The 26,191-nt window shown below is 37.5% G+C and overlaps 1 protein-coding gene across 1 annotated transcript in view; it reads left to right on the forward strand.

Annotated features, from left to right (window-relative positions):
• The window catches only part of LOC121869551 (protein MON2 homolog), a gene marked incomplete in the record, with an annotated part of 157,970 nt that overhangs the window by 28,360 nt on the left and 103,419 nt on the right, over nt 1-26,191 (forward strand). Inside the window, 5 exon segments of the mRNA XM_042370941.1 lie at nt 11,338-11,469; nt 11,855-12,037; nt 13,385-13,524; nt 13,705-13,828; nt 15,894-16,019. Of these exon segments, the coding sequence (XP_042226875.1) occupies nt 11,338-11,469; nt 11,855-12,037; nt 13,385-13,524; nt 13,705-13,828; nt 15,894-16,019 (705 nt within the window).

A 26,191-nucleotide genomic window follows, 5' to 3' on the forward strand; every position in this document is an offset into this window, starting at 1 on the left:
CACCCTCCAACAACCACCCACACATATTTACATTCAATAACATTAATTAAAACATTCATATTCTTTCTTTCCATTATTTTATTGCAGCTATAACCAGGGACTTATTTTCATCAGTTTCATATGTAGAACCATTGTCACAGGTGTAAACACGAAAACAATGCCGTCTCATCTCCTCTTTGGTGTTTAATACAGGTTGACAATCCCTTATCCGAAATCCTTGGGGCCAGAGGCATTTCTGATTTTGGAATTTTTCGGTTTTCAGAATATTTTTTTTTTTTTTTAGCCCACTCGGACATAGATCACTGACCCACATCGGGGCCCTGGGGGGGGGAGCTAAAATATTATAATAATAATTGTAATAATAATCATGCTGTAATAATAATTCATAGGTCTAGGTCGCATTTCTCACTTTTGATCTTTTTTTCATTCTTGTATTTCTTTATTATTATTATTATTTTATTACAGTATTATTGTTATTATTATTATTGTTAATTTTATTATTATATTTTATTATTACTACAGTATTATTATTATTGTCATCATTATTATTTTATTTTGGTGTACATTATTGTAATTAAAAATCTTATTTACTATGAATAATTATTATTACTCTGGATTATAATTATTATTACTATTACATTTTCGCCCACCAGGCCCTGATGTGTCAGTGATTTATGCCCAGGTGGGCTAATCCCTGTAAAAAAAAAAAAAGCCCCACAAAAAAACTTCGGTTTTTAGAGCTTTTCGGTTTTCGGAATTTCGGATAAAGGGTTGTCAACCTGTATTCTACGTATTATTAATGAATCGTATTGTTCATTTCGCATACATAAACATTAATACACACAAATACATATTCAGTAATAAACAATACAGTAATGAATGTTTTGTACATAAGATAAATGACACTGTTTCCATGAGTACATACGTACATACATTGGCCTTCCACTCAATCTCACTTTTATCTCTACCATTTCATTGGTCACTTCCTCTGTACATACATTACAAACATTAATTAAAAGATACATATCTTTTACATTAATTTTACTACATCTACAACCATCGTTAGTCAAGGTTTTATTGTACACAAAATCAATACAATAAGCTTTAATACACACTCATTTCATCCCAAATACTATTTGATAATTGCTCTGGAAAAATCCCTAAATGGCAACTGTGAGCTGACGGGAATCTCAGTCCTGTCCATATGGTATTTGTAGGAGATACCGATTGCACCCCCTACCAACAGATCACTACACATACAAGTATAGTTCAAGAAACACAAGTCAACTTTTGGCATGATGGATGACTCATTAATGAGCAAAAAAACTGTATAAAATCAAGAGATTTTCAGGGAATTTTTGAATATACAGCATGTATGTACAGTCTCTCCTCGACTTGGTTCCGTCCCGACGACCAGGTCGTAAGTCGAAAAGGCGAAAATTATACATAGAAATTCTAAAATGAAATACGGTACGGTAAAAGTAATCAATAATGAAAAATGAATAAAGTGTTACTGTGCACTTACCTTTAATGTAGTCAGCTGAATGCACACGGGGCCTCAATAATTTTTTTATTAAGCATATAGACTACATTAATTGGATGAAGCAGAGGTGGAGACAGGGCTGGGTGGGTCATCAAGTTCGCTTTCTTCAGACAGGCTAACACACTTGCTTGTTGAAGGTATTGGATCATCTTTAGGGAGTGAAGAGGCAGCAGTGGTGAGGCGTGAGGAGACCGCAGTGGGGAACTTCTTAAAATATATGTCCAATTTAGACTGCACTGTTTGCCTTTTCTGTTCATTGTAAATCTCCCTGTAGCAAGTGCATCTTGGATCAGTCTGTCAACTTTTGCAAAATGCTCAACATTTTGATCCATTTCTTCAAACATTTGCATCTCCTTATTAATAGTAGCAAATGCCTCTGCCATTTGTTTCACTCAAAACTTTTTGGGGGGTGCAGGTTTTTCTTCTACATTTTGTCTCTCTCTTCTTCCTCTGCAATTTTCTGTGCATCCAGTTCAATGAGATCCTCGTTACTTAGCTCTTCTGGTACACTTTCCACCAACTGCTCAACATCTTCATAATCAGTTTCTAACTCCAGCTGTTGACCCAACTCCACTATCTTGTTACTAATCTCAGAAATTGCTTCATTTTCATTAAATCCTTTGAAACTGTACACATATGTTTTCAGGACCTTTTTCTATATTCCATTCATGCACTGACCTGTAACCTCATCCCATGCTGCAGCTATGTTCTTTGTACATAGCAAAATGTTGTAGTCCTTCCAAAACTCTTTGAGCATTTTCTCACCTTCAGTAGTAGCAATAGCCTGAGCGAAGGTTGTATGTAAATAATACACTTTAAAAGCAGCACTAGCACCTTGATCCTTGGGTTGGATGATAGAGGTAGTGTTAGGTGAAAGGTAGACTACCTTAATATCAGGGTGCAGGTCGTCCAGGTGTGGTGGGTGTCCCGGAGCATTATCTAAAATTAATAAAATCTTGAATGCAACCCGTTGTTGCAGACAATACTCCTTGGCTCGTGGAATGAAACAACTCAGGAACCAATCCTCAGACAGTGCTAGGGTCATCCATGCTTTTTTATTACTGCGATAAAACACTGGCAGTGTGTGCTTGCTGACATTTTTAAAAGCTCTTAGTTCTCTGAATGATATATCATGAAGGATTTTACCTTGAAAGTAGCTACATTTTCCCCCAACAGAAGTGTGATTCGGTCCTTGAATGCCTTGAATCCCGGCATGGTTTTCGCCTCTTTGTGGATGTATGTCCGTTCTGGCATGCGCTTCCAGAATAAGCCAGTTTCAACCACATTAAATATTTGCTCAGGCAAATAATTTACCTCCACGATGACACGATCTAGCTCTTCCTTAAAAGCTTCAGCAGCACCCACATCAGCACTTGCTGCCTCTCCACTCACTTTTACACTGTGCAAACTGTAATGGTTCTTAAACCTTTGGAAACACCCAAGACTTGCTGTGAAGTTTTGGTCCTACTCATCTCCTGCCTGCTCTTTCAGGCTTTCGAAAAGGCTTCTTGCTTTAGCCTGTATGGATAGGAGGCTTAAGGGTACACACTTTTGCATCTGATCTTCCATCTCCACATCACAAGTAATATTTCCATCTCATGAAGAGGACCTTGTCTTTTTTTCGTTATTATTGTTCCCTTTATAGGTGCTGATCCTTTCACTACCTCACGAATTCATTCCTTGTCCTTCAAAATTGTTGATATCGTCGAGTGAGAGAAGCCTAGGTTGCGTGAAATGGTTGTTACCGTTTTCCATTTTTCCATTTTCATATTGCATAATTATTTTCATTTTCATCTCAAAAGTTATTGATTGTCTTTTTTTCTTCTCAGCACCACGAGAACTCTCACTTTTACGCTTGCCAGTCATTTTAAAGGGAATTAGATAAAAAAATTTTGTCGGTACACAGCGCGATCACTAACAACAACAACGACGGCCAAACACCAACTGAGCGGTTACGGCGTGGATGCTGTACACCACGAGGCGGGCCAGCCCACCCTGTCGTACGGGTTCACATTATGACAAAATGTTTTGGGATTTGAAAATACGTAATGTAAAAAATATTTTATACGACCACGGCGGTCGTGGCCGTATGTCCGGGTTGTTGTAAGTCGAGGAGAGACTGTATACAGTATTTATGAAAAAATAAAAATACTGATGGACCATCCAACTTTCTGCAGTTTATAAATCTATTGTACTTCTAATTTCCATTCATTTTCATTAATGTATTTTATACATTTCGAGAAAAGGGCCCTAGCTATTAATGCTTACACAGTACAGCGATACACACACCTCCAACACGAACACTCCAATATTTATTGTTATATATTCTTGTATGATCAGCCACTTCTGGTCTATGTTTTATCAGTGATAAAACATTAAATTCAGTCTGGAGTAAGAAGGTGGTGGAGGTTTGAGGGGGGGAGGGGGATGGCTGACAGCATACCCCCTAAAAAGGTTCGTTGTCTCCTACTCCTCCCCATGCCTGCCATTCCCATTGTATTAACTTTTACTTTGTTTTTATTTATTAATTAATAAAGATATGTTTACTGTAATAATCTGTACTTATTAATACCTGTACCCTTCATATACAATACAGTACAATACTTTTTATAATGTATCAATACTGTAATGATTAAATAAAAAAGAGGGAAATTTGGTAATGGCTAAGCTTACCCGCCTCCTACCTTCCTCCCAGTAGAGAGGTCTGGGTGAAGAAAAATTGACTTATTATTCAGCTTGTCATGTAATTTTGATGCCAAATTAATAATTATACATCATATTTTTTCTAATAAATAAACTATTGTATTGTTAATGACAGTACAGTAGTTTGATGAATAGTAGTGACAATTGTAGTACGCTACTATTCATCAAACGACTGTCATTGACGTCACAATATTGCTTATTTATTATTTAATAACCCAACGTCACACCCAGACACCCTAACACCACCCACACACCCTCTTATTGTATGACAAAAATTTATGCTTGGCAACACTGGTACATGTTACCACTCCTCTCCACTCCATCTCTCTAATGCCCCACACCTTTCTGCTTTCTCACTCCATATTTTAAAATGTTACATAATGTAATGTTGAAGGGATACATTGTGATAAATGTATGTATAAAAATTAATGTATTTTTGCTTTCATGTTTATTCAAGACATTTTCAGGTCCTGAGACTCACTAATCCCCCATCCAACAATGGGTGATCTGACATTGTATCAGAAGGTCAGTAATATGAGACCCACTAATCCCCCACAGCTCCAAGGGAGTGAAAATACCAGTCTTTGCTGTAACATACAGCCCCATTTGCGACCATATAATATAGATTTTTAGTTTTTAGATATATTTATTTTACCAAATTTTAAGATAAACTACAGTATTCTGGATTATTTTAGTTAACAAATGGAGTTTCTAACTTAATTAGAACTGCTTTTACAGACTCCGATAGTTTAGACTCTTGGAAAACTCCCCAGCACTCGGAAACATTCTGAGGATGTAGGCTAGTGTTTGTCTGTGCAAGATGCATAGTTTAGACACTCGCAAAGTATTTCCAGTAACTGGAAATATTTCTGGGGATGAGGGATTTTTCTGGGTTTGAGAAAGTCTCCTGGTTAGCCTGAAATCTCTCATCCCCGGAAGTGCTGTGCACCAATTGTTCCGGCTAATGGGGATATCACTGTAATTGTTGAAATTGGCCACCTTCAGCTTGTACACACATCCTGGCATGTTTGGTCATGGTGCTGGCATTCATTATGAGGCTTTACGCTTCGTAATGATGATCTCACTGTTTTGAATCAGTTTCATACAATTTTGTACAGTATTGGCAAATCATGCTGTATTGTAAAGGAAAAAGAGAGGTTGATATACTTGATGCTATGTGACACACACATCTCACATGCAGTAGTACTTGTTCTCCCCATACCTCCGTAACCATGAGAATCGGGCCAATGTTCATATTGCATTTCTTAGGAATATTGCACAGTATTGTAATTATTTTATTTTTACTTTTTTATCAAATGAGCATGCACACTGAAGTAGTGAGAGATGCTCGTACATGAGTGAGACCCAAGCTTAAGGGTGGTTCAGGGGTCAGACACTTGTAAGTGGGGTCGTGTACTACGGATACGTGTACTCTGCAACCCGACTGTACTTTAAAAAAATAACGATTCATGGTACAGTACTGTACTTGTACCCTTTTTAACTTAACTGGTACAGGACCTCAACAGACTGTGTTAACTTCCCACACTGGCATTGTCTACTTTTACGTTCACCTTATGTTACAACTATGTTACCATGTAAATTATACTTTATTTTATAGTGTAAGAGTCATTTGACAACTGACCTGTTTAGTTGGCTACTGAAACTGATCATAATTATTTATATTTTGGAAAAATGTATCATGCCACTTCAGTTTTGGGAAGGACGTTCATACTTTGAGTGAAATTATGTACAGGCAATCCTTGGTTTCCAAATACATGTACTGTATCTGGCATACAAACATTATTCTCTATAACCAGTTTTTGGTCCTTTGAACATTCTTCCACTCATACAAGTACGTATAGCTTCTTGTAATATACTGCACTGCCAATGACCAGTGAAATATAGGAATTCAAGGAGGAAGTAACACATACATCATCATGAATGGTGTTTGGAGGAAGCTTTGCCCAGAAAATGCAGTACATGTAATGTGCTTCACTGTATGAATTAATTCATAATTATTGAATTTGTGTGTTTTATTTTACAGGTATTGTATTATTATTATTTTTAATAACAATTTATTAATTTATATTTTGATTATTGCCTTTATTATTATATTTAATTAAAAATGTGATCTTCACTTGCATCTGGGAACCAGTTAATAGTTTTTGGTATATCATTGTTTCCATGTTGTATGAACTCACTCTTAGGTCTTAGTAGATTTGTGTTATTTATAAGTGATATCTCCGTTAGCCGGAATCCTTCAAACCCGGAACTCTCCAATGGCCGGAATTGAGATTTGCTCGGAATTTATCTGGAGAATTCCCTAAATTCTGGATTTGGGAAGAAATTCCGAGGTTGAAAATCAGGAGCATTTTCTGAAAAAAAAAATATATGGAAAATCTGTCAAAATTTTTATTTCTGGGTCTGGGAGAGAATGTCGATTTGGAAATAATGCGCAATTACCGGAAAACTTGAGAAAATTGCGAGAAAATCAATCCAAACCTTTCTGCTCTGGGTCTGGGGACAATGGTTCCTAGCATTATAAAAGACTGCACCATGTTTAGCCTCATCCTCACTTGTTTGGTGCGTGGGTGGGAAGACCAACCGCTTGGGTAATGCTGTATTTTTCTGCTCTGGGCCTATTTATAATAACTGTGCAAACACAAATATTTCTTTAAATGTACATACAATACTAAAAAAGTAAAATAATAAAAATAAGAAATCATTGTAATTCTGAGCTGAGCTAACGAGGCTAAGGGTGAGGTGACGGAGTCAGGTGGTGAGGTGACATGCCAAGACACTTATACAGCACACGCATTAACAACACTACTAAATCATTGTCTTATAACATTTTACTTTATAATTTTATTTTGAAATTAATTGATACATGATGGTGCAATTTGGCTACTTTTGCACTTAGACAACTGATCAGTGAATAAACCAGGGCTTATGGAGACGCATTATACACTATTGACGTCAGGAAGCTTGGCAACTGCAACCACAACTGCTGAGCAACCACATAAATTATCACAACTTGTACTCAAATGTACTAAGTTAATTACTAAAATTTTTATGTCTAATGCAAACTATGGGATGTTTTTACTCAAATTAATCACTATCTTACAAGAATTCCAGAAAGGCAAGTTATATTCTGCAAAGTCAATTCAGTGACATTTTATAAGCAAATGGCTAAACGTCGCCTTTTATAATCCTGAGACCCTGAAAACTATGTACAGTTAACCTCCCCTCCTGGCTGACAACACCCCACCACCTCCTCCCAGCCAGCAGGGGAGGCAGATGGTGGTGGGTGATAACGATTAATGGGATGAAGGTGATTTTAGGCTTTAAGTTTTCTCTTATAAAATGTCACAGACTCGACTTCAGAATATAACTTGCATTGCTGGAATCCTTGGAAGATGTCAATTAATTTGAGTATAACTATCTCAGTTTGCACAAGAGATAAAATTTTTAGTTCTTTAGCCTGGTACATTTGAGTACAAAGTGAGTACAGTAATATGTTGCTCAGAATTATGACATTTTCTCAGGGAAAGTCTGGATAACTAGCCCAAGTTGTCAGGATATTATGGTATCGAATCTTCCAGAGTGTTTCAAATAAATTCTTTGTTTAGTTCTGTACACAGAGACTGGTGGTCGAAACTTTTGCGGATAAAAACTGTAATAATTTGAGCTTAATAATACCAGTACCCTTCCTACCAGGTAGTAGGAAGTAGGCAGCTACCAAACAGGGAGGTACTACCGCCTGGGAAGATGTTGGATGCATAATGTGTTGTCTAATGGTAGACCCTGCTGTCATATGGCACCATGAAAATTGTGACCAAGTCCCAGGTTGCTGATCTGACTTTCTGCCTCATTTACACACAATTGCAGGGTCTCAATTGTTTCTCTTACTTTGACAACACAACATCCATAAATCATTTATCCCTCTTGATCTTTTTTCATTTTGTATTTCTTTATGGTTCTTTATTATTATTACAGTATAATTATTATTATTTTTATTATATTATTATTATTTTTATTATATTAGTATTATTATTATTATTATCAGTGTTATTATTATTATTATTATTGTTATTACTATTTTATTTATAATTTTGTATTTCTTATTATAAATTATATTTACTTTGAACTAATTATTATTATAATTTTTATTATTATTCATTGTTTGCCCCCCAGGCCCCGTTGTGGGTCAGTGACCTGTGCCCGGGTGGGCTAATCCCCATAAAAAAAAATATATGTATAGAGTAAAATACTTATTTTTACCTTATTATTCGGCTTGTCATTTAAGGATACAGGTTGTACCTCTCTAGTCCGGCAACCTCGGGACCTGACCGGTGCCGGACCATGGAAATTTCCGGACCATGGAAATTCTCCCTTTTCCTGGATAGATAGTGACTTGTACTTATGCTTGGAAGCACTAGCACCACTTTCTCTGCTTCATGGTCTCTTTGAAGACATATTGAAGGGTTAAATGTCGTACAGTAGCTTCTCAAATTTCGCGAGTTTTTAATTCAACGTTTTTTATTGGAACACACAAAAAAAAATAAAAATTTTGACGGCGGAAACTCGAATTTCGACTGGTTTGAACGGCCCGTCAACGTTCAGACGACGTGCACAATTGTGTAAACAGCGTCATTTCTCTTATGTACAAAAGATTCATTATTGTTTATTACTGAATGTCCTTTTTATTGAATTAATGTTTGTGTGTGCAAAATGTGCAAAACGGAAAGAAATAGTAAATATAGAAAAAAAGGTTATACTGTATTAATCTACAACACGAAGATGCCGGAAAACCAGCTTTTTAAAGTGAGACAGATTGTAAGAGCAAGGAAACACAGAATAAGGCAGAGGATTCCACAGTTTGGCTGTGTGAGGAAAGAAGGAGGTACTATAACGGGTTATTCTCGTGTGACCGACATCCACAGAGAAATGGTGGGCACCGCGGGCAAGACATGTGTTATGAACCCACGGCCTTGCCGGCGGTACACAGGATGCCAAATCCACTGAACAACATTGCCCGTTAAAGTACCTGTAAAAGACAGAGAGTGAAGCAACATTGCGGCGAAGATAAAGGGAAGAGAGATTGTTGACTAAAGGAGGAGAGTTAATAAGATGAAATGCCTTTGATTCCACCCTATCTAATAGTTGGACAGTAGAAGAGCCACTCCAGATATGAGAGCAGTACTCCAAGTTAGGACGAATGAATCCCTTATATACTTGGAGCAACTGCTCAGGAGTGAAGTAGCTTCAGCATCGGTACAGCATTCCCAACTTTCGGGAGGCAGCTTTAGTTATACTAAGGATGTGTGATTTCCAGGACATATTGGAGGAAATGGTGAGGCCTAATATATTTATTTCAGAATTTGGGAGGATGATAGCATCCTGAAATGTAATTGGTGGGAGATCGTCTAATTTACAAAGTGTAATTGGTAAATATTGAGTTTTCTTACTATTGAACTTGACCAAGTTTGTATCTCCCCATTCAGAGATGCTGCACAGATCTGCATTGATAGAAGTAATGATATCAGTTCTAGAAACAGATCTAGTTTGAGAGTTAGGAGGAAGGGGAAAATGTGAGGAAGAGTGAAGAGTGGAATCATCGGCGTAAGAATGGATAGAATTAGTTGTAGTGTGAGGTAAATCATTGATAAAAAGACGGAAGAGAGTTGGTGAAAGAACAGAACCCTGTGTGACGCCACTACTGGTAGAGAAAGAGCGAGAAATCAATCCATCGACAACAACTGCCATGGATCGGTTCTCAAGGAAGCTAGAGATGAGAGAACAAAGTGGGGGGAGAGAAACCAAAAGAGGGAAGTTTAGATAGCAAAGACTTGTGCCATACCCTGTCAAATCCTTTGGAGATGTCGAGGGCCATGACAAAAGTTTCCCCATAGTCCCTGAGAGAGGATGACCAAAGATGGGTGCAGTAGGAGAGCAGATCACCAGTAGATCTCGCACGGCGAAAGCCATACTGGTGATCCGACAAAAGAGAAAGGCGTTCAAGGTGACGGAGAAAATGGGAGTTCAAGATAGTTTCGAAAATCTTGGAGAGGGATGAAGTTAGGGCAATGAGGCGATAGTTAGAGGGATTAGAATGGTCACCCTTCTTCGGGATGGGCTGAACCAAGGCATGCTTCCAAGAAGAAGGAAAAGTTTGGGTTTTGAGGCAAAGGCGAAAGAGGCGAGCGAGCACAGGGGCCAGGGCTTCAGCACACTCCCTCAGAACACGAGGGGGTAATCCGTCCGGTCCATGCGCCTTACTCACATCCAACCTGGATAACACACCGGCAACCCACCCGGGCATAGGTCACTGACCCACATTGGGGCCTGAGGGGCGAAAATTTAATACTCCTGTAATAATAATAATAATTCAGATAAGTTAAAAAAAAAAAAAAATAAATATAGCTGCCTATCTACCTATTGGACAAACTAAAATCGTTCCAGACCACGGGAGTTTCCGGACCACAGAATGCCGGACTAGAGAGGTACAACCTGTATCTCATTGGAAATGTTTCACAGAGAATTTATTCAGGATCATTATGGTATAAAATTCATCTCCCTATCACAATTAGCCATGCTTGAGTGAGGAAGGAGGGAAGAAAACTGACCGCATGACCCTTCACCCCGCAAAAAGGTTTGCCTCCACCAACAACACTCTCAGCCCACATTACCCACACTGTGCTACACACCAACACCACCCACTCCCGTATATCACACACACACACACACCAACAACCAACCACACACATCCTCCAACAACCACCCACACATCCTCCCACACACACACCACCCACACACCCCTCCAACACCACCCACACACTACTACTTACTACAGTACATACTACTACTTTGCTATCACTCAGAAGTGGGCAAGAGGTCTAGTTTACACACTGGAAAAGATTCCGGGGATAAAGAATTTTTCCAGGTTTGAGAAAGTCGTCTGGTTAGCTGGAAATTTCTCGTCCCTGGAAGTGCTCTGCACCAATTGTTCCGGCTAACGGGGATATCACTGTATACTGTATTTTATGATGAAGACAAATACTGTATATATATTTAAATTTTTCTTTGCGAAGTCGTGCGAAGAAGCAATCATCAAGGTGCGGGGAGCCTCAATGAACCCTCAGTCATCCTTGTCGCAGATTACCTCCCAGATACTTTATCCTCTTGTCCAGGCAGCAGAGACCAAGGATGCCAAGATTGTAAAGGTGAGCACCATGTGTACAAGATTCTGTCTGAATTATAGTGTAAACAAGATGTAGGTTAGCTTTACAACTAAGGCCAAAAATTTATTGCATATGGAGTATTGTTGTAACTTAAGATAGATAGTTCAGTATGTTTATTTAATTTTTGTTTTTTAATATATATAATATATATATATATATATATATATATATATATATATATATATATATATATATATATATATATATATATATATATATATATATATATATATATATATATATATATATATATATTGATAAAATCACACGGGGAAAAGGGAAACAACGGAGCACCTTAGCTCATAATGTTATTATGACCATCTACTGTATGTCCCACTAATATATATATATATTTTCCATTGGATAGTTGGCTTTAGTGCTTATGCAGCGGCTGATTGTAGCAGATGTTGTAGATGTGAGTAGCGGAGAACATGTAGTGGAGACGTTATGGATGCTCATGGAGACAGGTATTGAGGAACTGAAGGTGCTCCAGACTGTCACGCTTTTACTGACCACCAGCACTGTCATTCAGGGACCAAATCTTGCTAAGGTGAGGGCCAGTTGTAAGGTGTCATGCTGTGTAATAAGAGACGTACCAGTATAAAGTACAGTGGTAGTTTCATGTATAGAGTACAGGTACTCCTTTACTTACAAACATTTAACTAACAAACTTTCAGAGAAACAAACATCATCATTGAGGGGGATTACCTGCCAGACCAGATGTTTAATGTGGATAAGACTGGATTATGTTGGGAGAAAATGTGTAATATAACATACTTTGCCAAAGAGGAGACTAGTATGCCAAGTTTAAAGGCTGTACTGTAGGATATAGGTGTACTGTACATCCACTATATTTCCATTTTTTTCAATACAGTGGTCCCTCGGTTAATGAGCACAATTCGTTCCAGAAGGTTGCTCGTTAACCGAAAAATTCGTTAACCGAAACCATTGTTTCAATGGGTTTTTGGGTAATTGGTTCCAGCTCACCGAAAAATACATACAAACTAAAAATAAATGCAGTAAAGTACACTTAACTTGAGGTGTGCATGTACAAGGCTCCTGGTTGATGATGATGATGATGAGAATTAGAATGGGGGTGGAGGAGAAGGGAGAAGAGAAGGCATTGGGGTGGAAGAGAAGTCACCCCATGCCACCATTTCACCCATAAAATTTTAGTTCACTTGGTGTAATTCAAGATTATTTTCTTCAAATCAACACTGCACTGTGCTATATATTATCAATATGTAAAATATATTTCAAAATGACCAATAATTTGACTGGAAACACAGAAAAAAAGCGTTTATGTTGAGTTTCAAACAAGATGTTCCTTCCTCTGAACCAGTAAACAAACTGACGCCAAGCTTGGTGTGTTGAGTGGCTGTTTGGCACGCAAAAAACTAGTTTCTTGTACTTCAATTATGTTCAATAATTGTTAAATGACTAAAAAATTTAATATAAAACTTTTGAAATTATTGAATAGTATAACCTTCTTGATATTTACTAAAATGGTAAGGAATTTAAGCCTTAAAACCGATTACTTTATTGGCGGACTAATACTACAGCTGGTGAGCAGCCAAATGCAGGCGAAAACATGTTGGGAAAAATTCGTAAGGAATTCGTTAACCGAAATTTTTCGTTAACCGAAGTGAAGAATCTTATGGAAGGTAATTCGTTAACCGAAATTTTGTTAACCGAGGCGCTCGTTAACCGAGGGATCACTGTATGTTTGTATCAACAAGAGTAAATTTGGAGTTGAGAACCAATGGACTAATGAACAAGTAGGAATGTATTTCATTGATAAGTAGAGGAGCAGCTGTAATTGTGATTGTAACACATATAGGAATCAAATTCTCTTATCATTATACAATACTGTATTGAAGTGTTTTTGCATTGGCAGGCTCTTGTTCTGTGTTTTCGTCTACACTTCACAAAAGATGCAACGGTTGTAAATACTGCAAGTGCAACTGTCCGACAGCTTGTTAGTGTTGTTTTTGAAAGAGTAGTGGCTGAAGATGTAAAACATATTAAAGAAGAAGGGTAAGGACTGGGTATTTTACAAAGTTATTATTTATGGTTTGTTCCTGATATAAAATGATTAAGGCAGAATAAATTGTGAACATTTTGGCTATTGCTTTTATCCCCAAACTTTTATTTATTGATACGTTTGATGTACAAAACTAGATTTCTATTTTGTAATTTTGAAATACATATTTTCAGTCTTTCCAGAAGCACTGAGGATGAAGCAGATGACCATGTTAACCTAGAGGAGTTGAAGGTCCTGAGTGCCAACTCCCCTAAGACACTGAGACCTGCTGCTGCTGATGCTTATCTAATGTTTCAGGTTTGTGCTAAGTTTTAGGAGTCTTTTTTGACATGATGGGCTTATATTCCTCATTATGTAGTAAATGATAACTCGTGATTAATTTACTTACAGTTCTGAATTATATACAGTAAAATATGCCTAGTCATTATGTACAGTAAAATATGCCTTGTCTGTTGTTAGTATTACAATACAGGTATTTTGATATTTTTGCCTACAGGCTCTGGGCATCAACCTAATGAAGTAGAATTACAGTATCTAGTGTGTTGAGTACAGAATGGACGAGTTGTCGGTTGGAATATTTTCGTAAGATGGCAGGTCAGTGGGTAAAGAAAACGCTTAAGTTCATTATGGTAAAGATATCTTAAAATAAATGTGACCAAAAACTGTAAAAAATTAGGGTTAAAGTTGCTAAAAAGTCGCGTGACTGCAAAAAGCTCTGTGATTGGTTGTGACGTCACTGGTTGGTGCGAGCAGCCCAGCCAGCTGTGGTGTGTGTGTTGTTACCAGCTGAAATACTGGACTTGTGCCCATATACAATGTTGATATACACAGGCATACCTTATTTTTATGTTAAAATAAATTACTGCTCAAGTATCATCATGGCAAAATGATACAAAAGACTGATAACTCCAACATGGAAGTTTTCATCACTGTTCTCTATTTCATGTCTGGAAAATATAAGTTTTCGTCACTGATTTTTACAGTATATTTAATGTTGTGGAAGGACTAGGGACAACCATGGCTGGGGGATGGGCTTGAGATGATCAGATGACAGATGTAATTTAATGTGCTTCATAGCTGGATGGCGGAGTTCTTGATAATACTCTACTATCATAAAGACATCTACTTTTGGTAAATTTCTTTCATCTGCCTTGGTGAACCCTGGAAGTAGTTGTCCAACCTTCTCGGCTGATTGGCTCTGGAAATAAATATTATTAGATAATTAATTGTGCTTTAGTGTGCAACACAGTAATGCTATATTGAATATATAAATATTACTAAGCACATTAACTAATTCAATGGATATTTACTGCAAATACTACAAATTTCATGGTATAAACATTCCAAACAATATTGGTATTATTTTGGTTTTGGTCATCTGGGGAACCTTAAGATTTTAACTATGGGATTAATTACTTTAAACAATAAGACAAATTATCTCTACAGGATTTTTGTCTCAAAACATTTTTCGATCGCATAAGAGAATACAGATCATATGTTGGGTTAGGCTAGGTTAGGGTATGATGAGTTATAAGGTTAGCTTAACATAATTGGTAGGGGGGGGGGGGTGGTAGTAACTCAAGACTAGTGATTTCTGATAGAATTGAAGGTCTAAATCGTTCAAAGCACATCGCAAACCATCAGAAAAAAACATAGTCTGCATGTCTAAGTACAGGGAATGATCAAAACTTAAAACTTACCCAATATAGTCTATCTCGAATCTAAGCATCCAAATACTTATGGTAGTTAAAGTAAAATTTTACCCATTAATTAATATAAATGATGATATACCCCAGTGGTTCATTAGTGAATCATCAAAACAATAACAGCACTACGTTGTCATGTTTACCTAGCATCAGGCATTCTCAAAACAAAGTCCAGACAATGTCATTACTTCTTAATTGACTCGTATCTCCATCCGTGCTTCGTCTGCAGGGTAGGTGGTGACGTCATTGCAAATGGCGGCCTTGTTTCTAGAGAAATATACATCTTGACTATTACAGCAGGACTTGAAGCTTATATTACAAATTATATATACCGTATCACTCTATGAATGTGGCAGAGTGCATTTCTTGTGTTTACCCAGAACCGTCAACTCGTCCATTGGCTCTACATTACTATGTCTTGATTCTTAAAAAAATTTTTAATGTACAGCAATGGGTATTTTGAATCTGACTACTTGAGTATTCTTTAAACTTGTTTCTTTTTACTTTTACTTGATCAAAGAGAACTTCTACTTGAATAAGTTTTCTCAGAGTAATGGTACTTTTACTTAAGTTTTTCCAGTACTTCATCCACCATTGATTATATAGAATTTTAATTCCTTTTCTTACTTTATACTCATCATTTGGTTGTATCACAGGACCTGGTGCAGTTAGTGAACGCTGACCAACCTCTGTGGCTTCTTGGCCTCACCGAGATGACCCGAACGTTTGGTCTGGAACTTTTGGAATCCGTCCTCACCACATTCCCAACAGTTTTTTATAATGTAAGTTGTCTTTTACACACACACATATATATATATATATATGTATGTATATAATATATATATATATATATATATATATATATATATATATATATATATATATATATATATATACATTATAATATATATATATATATATATATATATATATATATATATATATATATATATATATATATATATATATATATATATATACATATATATATATATATATATATATATATATATATATATATATATATATATATATATATATATATATATATATTATATATATACTGTATATATATATATATATATATATATATATATATATATATATATATATATATATATATATATATATATATATATATATATATATATATATATATATATATATATATATATATATATATATATATATATATATATATATATATATATATATATATGCTGATAACCACAAGGAAAGAAGAAAACACGAAGTTCCCAAGCGCTTTCGTGTAATTCACATCTTCAGGGGTGAGTACAGACTAGAGAGAGAAATACAAATCAAGGTGTATATATACAGAGAAGGGTGAGACCAGGTCCACAATGGTCAGGTAATTAGGTAATGACCCTACTAATCTTTAAATAGCACACAACGGTTGGTGGTCAGGTCAGATGGTCAGGTGACCCGGCCTTCTCACCTGATCACAAATCTTCTTAATTACAAATTGTCCAGCTTGTACATTATTACTGATTTACTCAAATTCATGTTATCAGCATATACCTGAATCAGCGCACCTACAGTGATTTACTTGCATATATATATATATATATATATATATATATATATATATATATATATATATATATATATATATATATATATATATATATATATATATATATATATATATATATACATACGTATATATATATATATATATATATATATATATATATATATATATATATATATATATATATATATATATATATATATATATATATATATATATATATATATATATATATATATATATATATATATATATATATATATATATATATATATATATACAGTCAACCCTCACTTTACGCGGTTAATACAACCCACAGGATACCGCGGAAAGTGAACAACATAACATATGGGATTAATTGAAATAGAGACCGGGCCGACCCCCAAACTCCACTTTTTGACGACACACAACAATGTTGTAGTAAAAATTTTATCTTAACTTTATGATGGTATGCACACACAATTAATGTAGAAGAGGTTAGGTTAGGAAAAATAAAGGTTAAGTTAGGAAAAATAAAGGTTAGGTTAGGAAAACTAAAAGTTAGGTTTAACACTTACGTTAGTAGAAGAGATGGGTCGGCATACGGGGATGGAGGCTGGTTCCGAGGCAGAGGGCAGGCTACTGGCCCTCAGGTGAGTCACCATCACTGTCATCCACACTTGTCAGGGCCTCCCTGACATATCCCTCAAAGTCATCTTCACTGTCTCTACCTCTGTCACTATCACTGGCTTGGGCTGGCTGTGGTGGGCTGCGGGCGAAGAACTCTGTTATGCTTTGCTGACAGCTGGTGGTTATGTTGTCGTGATAAACCTTGAAGTAGGGCTCCATAGTCTGCAACAGCTGGGTAGTGAAGATTTCATACCTGTTTGCGTCAGGGTCGTCGGAAAGGAGGAGCTTGACTTTCTCAACACACTCGATGGCACCCCTAACATTACTATGGGATAAGCGGTGTTCTTCTTGGGATGACGCACCACCTGCCTCTTCACTGACTTCATCATCATCTACGATCTCGTCGGTAGTCACATCAGGATCCCTTATCACCTCCAGGATGTCGTCGTTGGTGGTCTCGGAGAAGCCTGCAGTTGTAACACTCTGTGCAGCTTCTCTGGCAAGGTCCACTGCTACTGCAACAGTCTGAACCTCACCAGTCACAGATTGACTCTGCCTAACGGCCGGAATGCCTTGCAACACATGTCTCCATGCGTGACGAACAGTTGCTACAGACAGCTGATCCCATGCCTCCACCAAGAAGTCCACAGCTTTCTTGATGTTGAATATTCTCCAGAATTGTTTGAAAAGTATTTTTTGCTCTGCCAACTGTTGATCCTCGTCGTCTTCGCTCTTGCTATCGGTGGTGGTGTCACTCAGGTTACGCAACTCTTCCCTGGTGTTGGTGTAGTCGTTTCAGGAGCTTGAATTTTTTAGTAGAGAATGCAGCTTTTACATTACAGATTAACTCTTGGTCCATGGGCTGTAATATAGACGTAGTGTTGGGAGGAAGGAAGACCACTTTTACGTTGGGGTGACGATCTAACAGTAGGGGCGAGTGTCCTGGTGCGTTGTCCAGCAGCAACAAAATCTTGAATGGCACATTCTGTTGCTCACAGAATTTCTTTACATCGGGAACGAAACAGTCATCAAACCAGGAGAGGGACAGTGTAGAGAACATCCACGCCTTACGTGCGGTCAGCCAGTGGACATTTAGCTTGGTCATGTCCATGCTCTTGTAGGCGTGCGGCTTGCGTGCTGTGTGGATCACCGATAACTTGAGCTTACAGGTACCGGAGGCATTGGTGGTAAACAGGACGGTGATGCGCTCCTTCTGCAACTTCCGGCCCCGACACTTGCTGGCATTCTTCACAACGAAGGTCTTGGAAGGTAGCTTTTTCCAAAAAAGACCAGATTCGTCCATGTTAAACACCTGGTCGTCGGTGTACTGTCCTTCCTCCATAATCTCACGTAAAAACGGAGGAAATTCCCTAGCCGCAACACGGTCAGCACTAGCTTCTTCACCACCAATGTTGATATTGGTGATCTTGTTCCTCATCTTAAACCTCTGTAACCACCCAGAGGAAGCATTAAAGGGTTTGGGCTCTGTAATTCCCATCTTTCGTGACACTGCAGCATACAGTTCACGTGCGTACTCCTTAACAGAGCGCGTGTCCACCGCCATGTTCCGTCGCGCCTGACGCACCAAGTAGCTCACAAGTAATTTTTCTGTCTTGAGAAGCACCTGGTTGTGGAATACTTGATCATAGAAGCACCTGTAGACTTTGTGATGTTCATGTGCTCCTTTATCTTGGCTGCATCCTTCTTTATCGTCCGGATCGTAGATTCGTTCACACCATGCTGGCGCGCCAAATCAACCTGTCTTGTTCCTTTCTCCAACTCTTGGATGATCTTGTACTTCACCTCGTAGCTTAAGGAACGTCGTGTCTTCTTTGGCTTAGGGCGGCTGGGTCCAGGCAAGGAAAGGTTTCTCTCTGGGGGGGTGGTCCGGCGGAAGCCATTTTACAGAACAATGGATGCACGATTACACGGTGTGGCCTGGAGGGATGAAACTGCCGCGGCTAGGTCAAGCGTCGTCTTTCCTCCCTCCCTCCCTCCCTCCCTCCGGGTGGACACGTCATATTACTTTAAACCAATTACAGCTAGCAGCGGAGGGAGGTAGGGATGCATGGCCAATCACAGTCCGATACGTCATATGACATCACTGATAACGCAACAGAGACATGCACTGCGCAACCTTACCGCGCGGCTTTCCCAGGCGGGAGCAGGCGGGAGGGGCGAATCTAAAAAAAATATATATATATATATATATATATATATATATATATATATATATATATATATATATATATATATATATATATATATATATATATATATATCTATATCTATATCTATATCTATATCTATATCTATATCTATATCTATATATATATATATATATATATATATATATCTATATATCTATATATCTATATCTATATCTATATCTATATCTATATCTATATCTATATCTATATCTATATCTATATCTATATCTATATATATATATATATATATATATATATATATATATATATATATATATATATATATATATATATATATATATATATATATATATATATATATATATATATATATATTCATATTCATATTCATACAGGCATCCCCCGCTTTATGGAAGGGTTCCGTTCCCGGAAAATTGACCGTATCGCAAAATTCCGTAACGCGAAACCTATTTTCCCATTGACTTCCATTATAAAACTCGAGATGCGAGATGCGTTACTGAGGAATTTTTTCGGCCCCAAAAAAGTAATTCAAGCACTTTTATTAATGAAAATAAACATTTTTAAACACATACAATACATTACATTAAATAATTTATGATATACCTTCTTAAAACACCAATTTAGGGGTTAATATTGCATAATATTGCATTATACAGCAATGTGTATGTTTATTTGAGTGCCCCGTCATAGGAATTCGTTTTCTCTCACTTCAGCACTCCTGAGTCGTCCGTTTTCTCTTAATCTTAGAGTACACTAGATACTTTGTTATTTCTTAGTAGTGACACAGAATTTGATATTGCAACTGGGGTTGGAATTGCTGAGGCAACTTAGGTATGTCTGATTACAGTTGGAATATTCAAGATCCATTGTGAGTGATGTTTAAAGCTTCAACTGTCTTTATGGTTGGTAAAACTTTTCAAGTCTGTCAGTCTGAATGGCATGTGTGAGGCCTTGTGTTTGTTGAAATTTACCCCAATTTCCGTAAGGGCGGATTTACGGGCCGTAACGCGAAATTATTGGTCATAATTTACAAATTGCGTAAGAGCGAAATTCCGTAACCCGGGCTTCTGTAACGCTGGGGATGCCTGTATATATATTCCAAATTTTTATTTCCGAATGTGGGACCAAATTCCGCTTATGAAATAATGCGCAAATACTTGAAAAATATGAGAAAATGGCGGAAAAAGTTCTCCAAACCCTTCTGCTCTGGGCCTGGGGCCAAAGGTTCCAGACTTCAGGAGAGATTGCATCATGCTTAGCTGCTTCTTCACGTGATAGTGCATGGGGCGGGAAGACCGCATGGGTAATGGTGCAATTATTGCACTCTGGGTCTTGAAACTAATTCATGAGGATGAAATAAAGCAATACAGTATTTTCTCCATTTAAAGAACTAATTTGAGCCACCCTTTTCTGTTGAATTGAATTTCCGTTATTTTTGCTTGATTTAGCGAACTAGTTCACTAAATTGAGTGTGATTCCATTAAATTCTGCCGCTTGGCACATGGAGTTTGTTTACATTTGCTCAGTCTGTATCCTGGCGTCACCGCTTGTGTTGTTCACTGCTACATGCAGGTCTATCTCTCAGTCAACTAACTACTGTGTTTAGACATCATGCTGAAATTCTCTCAGCTGTAAATTGGAAATAGTTTAGCTACATTAGATTTTAAAGTGGAAGACTATGAAAAAGCATTATCCACCTATAATCTTTTTGACTATTTCTTATGAGTAGTGTCCAAGATTCTTTGAACATTTTGTTTTTGTTTTTACATATTTTTAATAATTTTAGTAAAAGAAATTTAACATCAGCATTTGGTATATTTGAGAAAATTCGTACTTGAGTAATACAGTATAATTCTAATGACCTAAAACATGAAGATTAGACACCCCAGCTATATCACTTGGTGATTGAGCACCCTAACATAACCTAACCTGCCTCACTTAACCTACCCCCTCAAGGTAGAATTTGCATAATTAATCATGTGAAAGAAGCTGGGGTGCCTAAACTTCAGGTGACACTAAAACATTGAAGGACTAAAAGATTCTGATGAATTAGAGCTACTGATCAGATCTGGCTGCCTGTCTTATCAAATGGCTAGATATGAGAATACTCTGTATATTAATTATGTAAAGACAGGTTGAGAAACTAATAGGGGCAAGAATGTTGTGTGTGCATTATTTGATGGAACATTAGATGCATGGCTGCTGGTGTTGAAGAAGTGAAGGTAAAACCATCACGGAGGAGAAAGGAGGTCTTATAAAGGAAAGTTTATCTATTGGTAACCTTAATTTTATTTACTTTCTTGCATTTTTTAATTTGCTGTTGTTTTACTGGTCTTTTTTTTTCACCTGATATCTTCTGTAGTTGCTTATAACTTTTTTGTTTTTTATTCCACAACATTTTCATTCAACTTTATTAAATTAATTATCTACCTTACTGGTGTGTATATTTTGTTAAGTCAAGAAAAGCCCTAAAGGTTATTGTTGCTGTTATTTGATTTATTTTCTACATAAAAAAGCCAGGGTTGCCAGAGTTGCGGAGGACCTTTGTGCTAGAGCTCCTTGAGTCAGTCCTCACCCTGTACTCAACAGTTTTCTACAATGTGAGTGAATCTTGCCCTGCAATGTGTGTACAGTATTTGTGTGTGTGTGTGTGTGTGTGTGTGTGTTGGTCCTGTGACAAGTGCACTGCTCATGTTTTGGCTTATAAACACTGAATATTTTCAATCTCTGGCATGAAACATTACTTTGTGATGATCTCTTTGGCTTAAGTAAAGTTTTCTTGAATTTTTTTTGGGTGGTTTAAGTTAATGATTTTCATTTGGTTTTCAAAGTTATATTCATGCTACAGTATATACAGGTACTCCTCGACTTATGACCTACGACCACCCGGACACATGACCACCGCAGTTGGATAAAATAATTTTCAAATTACCCGGTACATATTTTCTTGTACCGAAATGTTTCCGTCCCGTACGACAGCGTGGGGTGGGCTGGGCCGCCTCGTGGTGTACAGCATCCACGCCGTAGCGCGCTCAGTTGGTGTTTGGCCGTCGTTGTTGTTGGTAGTGATTGCGCTGTGTACTGACAATATTTTCGTTTCTAATTCCCTTTAAAATGACTGGCAAGCGTAAAAGTGAGTGTTCTGGTGGTGCTCAGAAGAAAAAGAGACAGTCAATTACTTTAGATGAAAATTAAAATAATAATGCAAGATGTAATTGGAAAAATGGTAGCAACCATTTCATGCGACCTTGGCTTCTCTCACTCGACGATATGAAAAATTTTGAAGGACAAGGAACGAATTCGTGAGGTAGTGAAAGGATCAGCACCTATAAAGGAAACAATAATAACGAAAAAAAGACAAGGTCCTATTCATGAGATGGAAAAATTACTTGTGATGTGGATGGAAGATCAGATGCAAAAGCGTGTACCCTTACGCCTCCTAACCATACAGGCTAAAGCAAGAAGCCTTTTCGAAAGCCTGAAAGAGCAGGCAGGAGATGAGTAGGACCAAAACTTCACAGCAAGTCATGGGTGGTTCCAAAGGTTTGAGAACCATTGCAGTTTGCACAGTGTAAAGGTGAGTGGAGAGGCAGCAAGTGCTGATGTGGGTGCTGCTGAAGCTTTTAAGAGGAGCTAGATCGTGTCATCGTGGAGGGAAATTATTTGCCTGAGCAAATATTTAATGTGGATGAAACTGGCCTATTCTGGAAGCGCATGCCAGAACGGATATACATCCACAAAGAGGAGAAAACCATGCCGGGATTCAAGGCATTCAAGGACCGAATCACAGTTCTGTTGAGGGGGGGGGGATGTAGCTGGTTTCAAGGTAAAATCCTTCATGATATATCATTCAGAGAACCCCAGGGCTTTTAAGAATGTCAGCAAGCACACACTGCCAGTGTTTTATCGCAGTAATAAGAAATCATGGATGACCCTAGCACGGTTTGAGGATTGGTTCCTGAGTTGTTTCATTCCACGAGCCAAGGAGTATTGTCTGCAACAACGGGTTGCATTCAAGATTTTATTAATTTTAGATAATGCTCCGGGACACCCACCACACCTGGACGACCTGCACCCTGATATTAGGGTAGTCTACCTTCCACCTGACACTACCTCTATCATCCAACCCATGGATCAAGGTGCTATTGCTGCTTTTAAAGCGTATTAATTACACACGACCTTCGCTCAGGCTGTTGCTGCTACTGAAGGTGAGGAAGCGCTCAGAGAGTTTTGGAAGGACTACAACATTTTGAAATGTATAAAGAACATAGCTGCAGCATGGGATGAGGTTACAGGTCAGTGCATGAATGGAATATGGAAGAAGGTCCTGAAAAGATATGTGAACAGTTTCAAAGGATTTAATGAAGATGAAACAATTTCTGAGATTAGTAACAAGATAGTGGAGTTGGGTCAACAGCTGGAGTTAGAAATTGATTATGAAGATCTTGAGCAGTTGGTGGAAAGTGTACCAGAAGAGCTAAGTAACGAGGATCTTATTGAACTGGATGCACAGAAAATTGCAGAGGAAGAAGAGAGAGACAAAATGTAGAAGAAAAACCTGCATCCCCCAAAATGTTTTGAGTGAAACAAATGGCAGAGGCATTTGCTACTATTAATAAGGGGATGCAAATGTTTGAAGAAATGGATCAAAATGTTGAGCATTTTGCAAAAGTTGACAGACTGATCCAAGATGCACTTGCTACAGGGAGATTTACAATGAACAGAAAAGGCAAACTGTGCAGTCTAAATTGGACATATATTTTAAGAAGTCCCCCACTGCTGCCTCCTCACACCCCACCACTGCTGCCTCTTCACTCCCTAAAGATGATCCAATACCTTCAACAAGCAAGTATGTTAGCCTGTCTGATGAAAGCGAAATTGATGACCCACCCAGCCCTGTCTCCACCTCTGCTTCATCCAATTAATGTAGTCTACATGCTTAATAAAAAAATTATTGAGGCCCCGTGTGCATTCAGCTGACTACATTAAAGGTAAGTGCACAGTAACACTTTATTCATTTTTCATTATTGATTACTTTTACTGTACCGTATTTCATTTTAGGTTTTCTATGTATTATTTTCGCATTTTCGACTTACGATCAATTCGACTTACGATCTGGTCGTCGGTCCCTAGCCCCGTCGTAAGTCGAGGAGAGACTGTACAGTACTTGAAATATTTATGATGCCCAATATTAAACTAGTTGACATTCGTTGACTTTTTTTTACACTGTTATGGAAAAGTAGAAAGTTTCATCCTACGTACTTGTATTACAGGTATTATTATTATTATTATTATTTATATTATTATTATTATTATTAATATTATTATTATTATTATTATTATTATTATTATTATTATTATTTTTTTTTTTTTTATAATCATTATAATTATTATTATTATTATTATCATTATTACTATTACCCAGTACTAATACTAAAAAGATGAAAACTCGAGTTAATGGAATGATGAAAAAATACAAAAGACAAGTAGATGAAAGATATGGAGAAAAATTGCAATAAAATTTTAACCCTTCAGTACAAAGTTCATTCTATTTTTGCATCTCATCTGGCCCATTTCAGACCTACACATGTACTTTGCACTCTCAGAACTAGAGACCTACAGTATTACCCCGCTTTACGCGGTTTCACTTTCCGCGATTTCTCATTTACGCGGTGCCTTGCCAGAACCGAACTTTCACTTTCCACGGTGCATCTAATCATATACACGGGAAGCGGCGCGGGCAGGATGCGCACAAGGTCGCCCAGTCCTCAAAACATTACCGAGTTCTTCACCCGCCACCCACCACAGCTGGCCTAAGTCAGTGATAGTGATAGTGAGGATATGGACTTATATGGACTTTGAGGGGTTTGACAAAGAGGCCCTGCAAGCCTATGTGGTGGATAGTGATACAATTAATACAAGTGATACAGGTGAGGGCCAATAATCTGCCCTCTGCCTCGGAACCAACCCCGCATCCCTGTGTGCCCAGCCATCTTTTCTACTAATGTAAGTGTTAAAAAAACTAATATTATTGATATTTCTCTTAATTATTAATTGTGTGTGCATACCATCATAAAATGAAGATGTAATTTTTACTACAACATAGGTATTGTGTCTGAAAAAGTGGAGTTTGGGGGTCGGGCCAGTCTCTATTGGAATTAATCCCATATGTTCTGTTGTTCACTTTACACGGTTTTCACTTTCCGCGGTACCCTGTGGGTTCAATTGACCGCGTAAATCGGGGTACTACTGTATTTATATTCGAGATATAGGTAGAGGTTTTCTGCCGTTTCAAATATCGCAGAGGGGTCATTAGCCAGTTAATGATACCATATGTTGCCAGCAGTAATAATTTTCTCTGAAGGACATTTATTGGAATGTACATCTGGGTGGCTTTAGAGTGGTAACGATATATTTGGTAACCTGGAGAGTGATACCCATGCATTTAGTAGCCTGGAGAGTGATACCCATGCATCTGGTAGCCTGGAGAGTGATATCCATGCATTTAGTAGCCTGGAGAGTGTTACCCATGCATCTGGTAGCCTGGGGAGTGATACCCATGCATCTGGTAGCCTGGAGAGTGATACCCATGCATCTGGTA

This window comes from Homarus americanus, unplaced genomic scaffold (assembly GCF_018991925.1).
Source record: "Homarus americanus isolate GMGI-L3 unplaced genomic scaffold, GMGI_Hamer_2.0 scaffold32583, whole genome shotgun sequence".
Classification (NCBI taxonomy): domain Eukaryota; kingdom Metazoa; phylum Arthropoda; class Malacostraca; order Decapoda; family Nephropidae; genus Homarus; species Homarus americanus.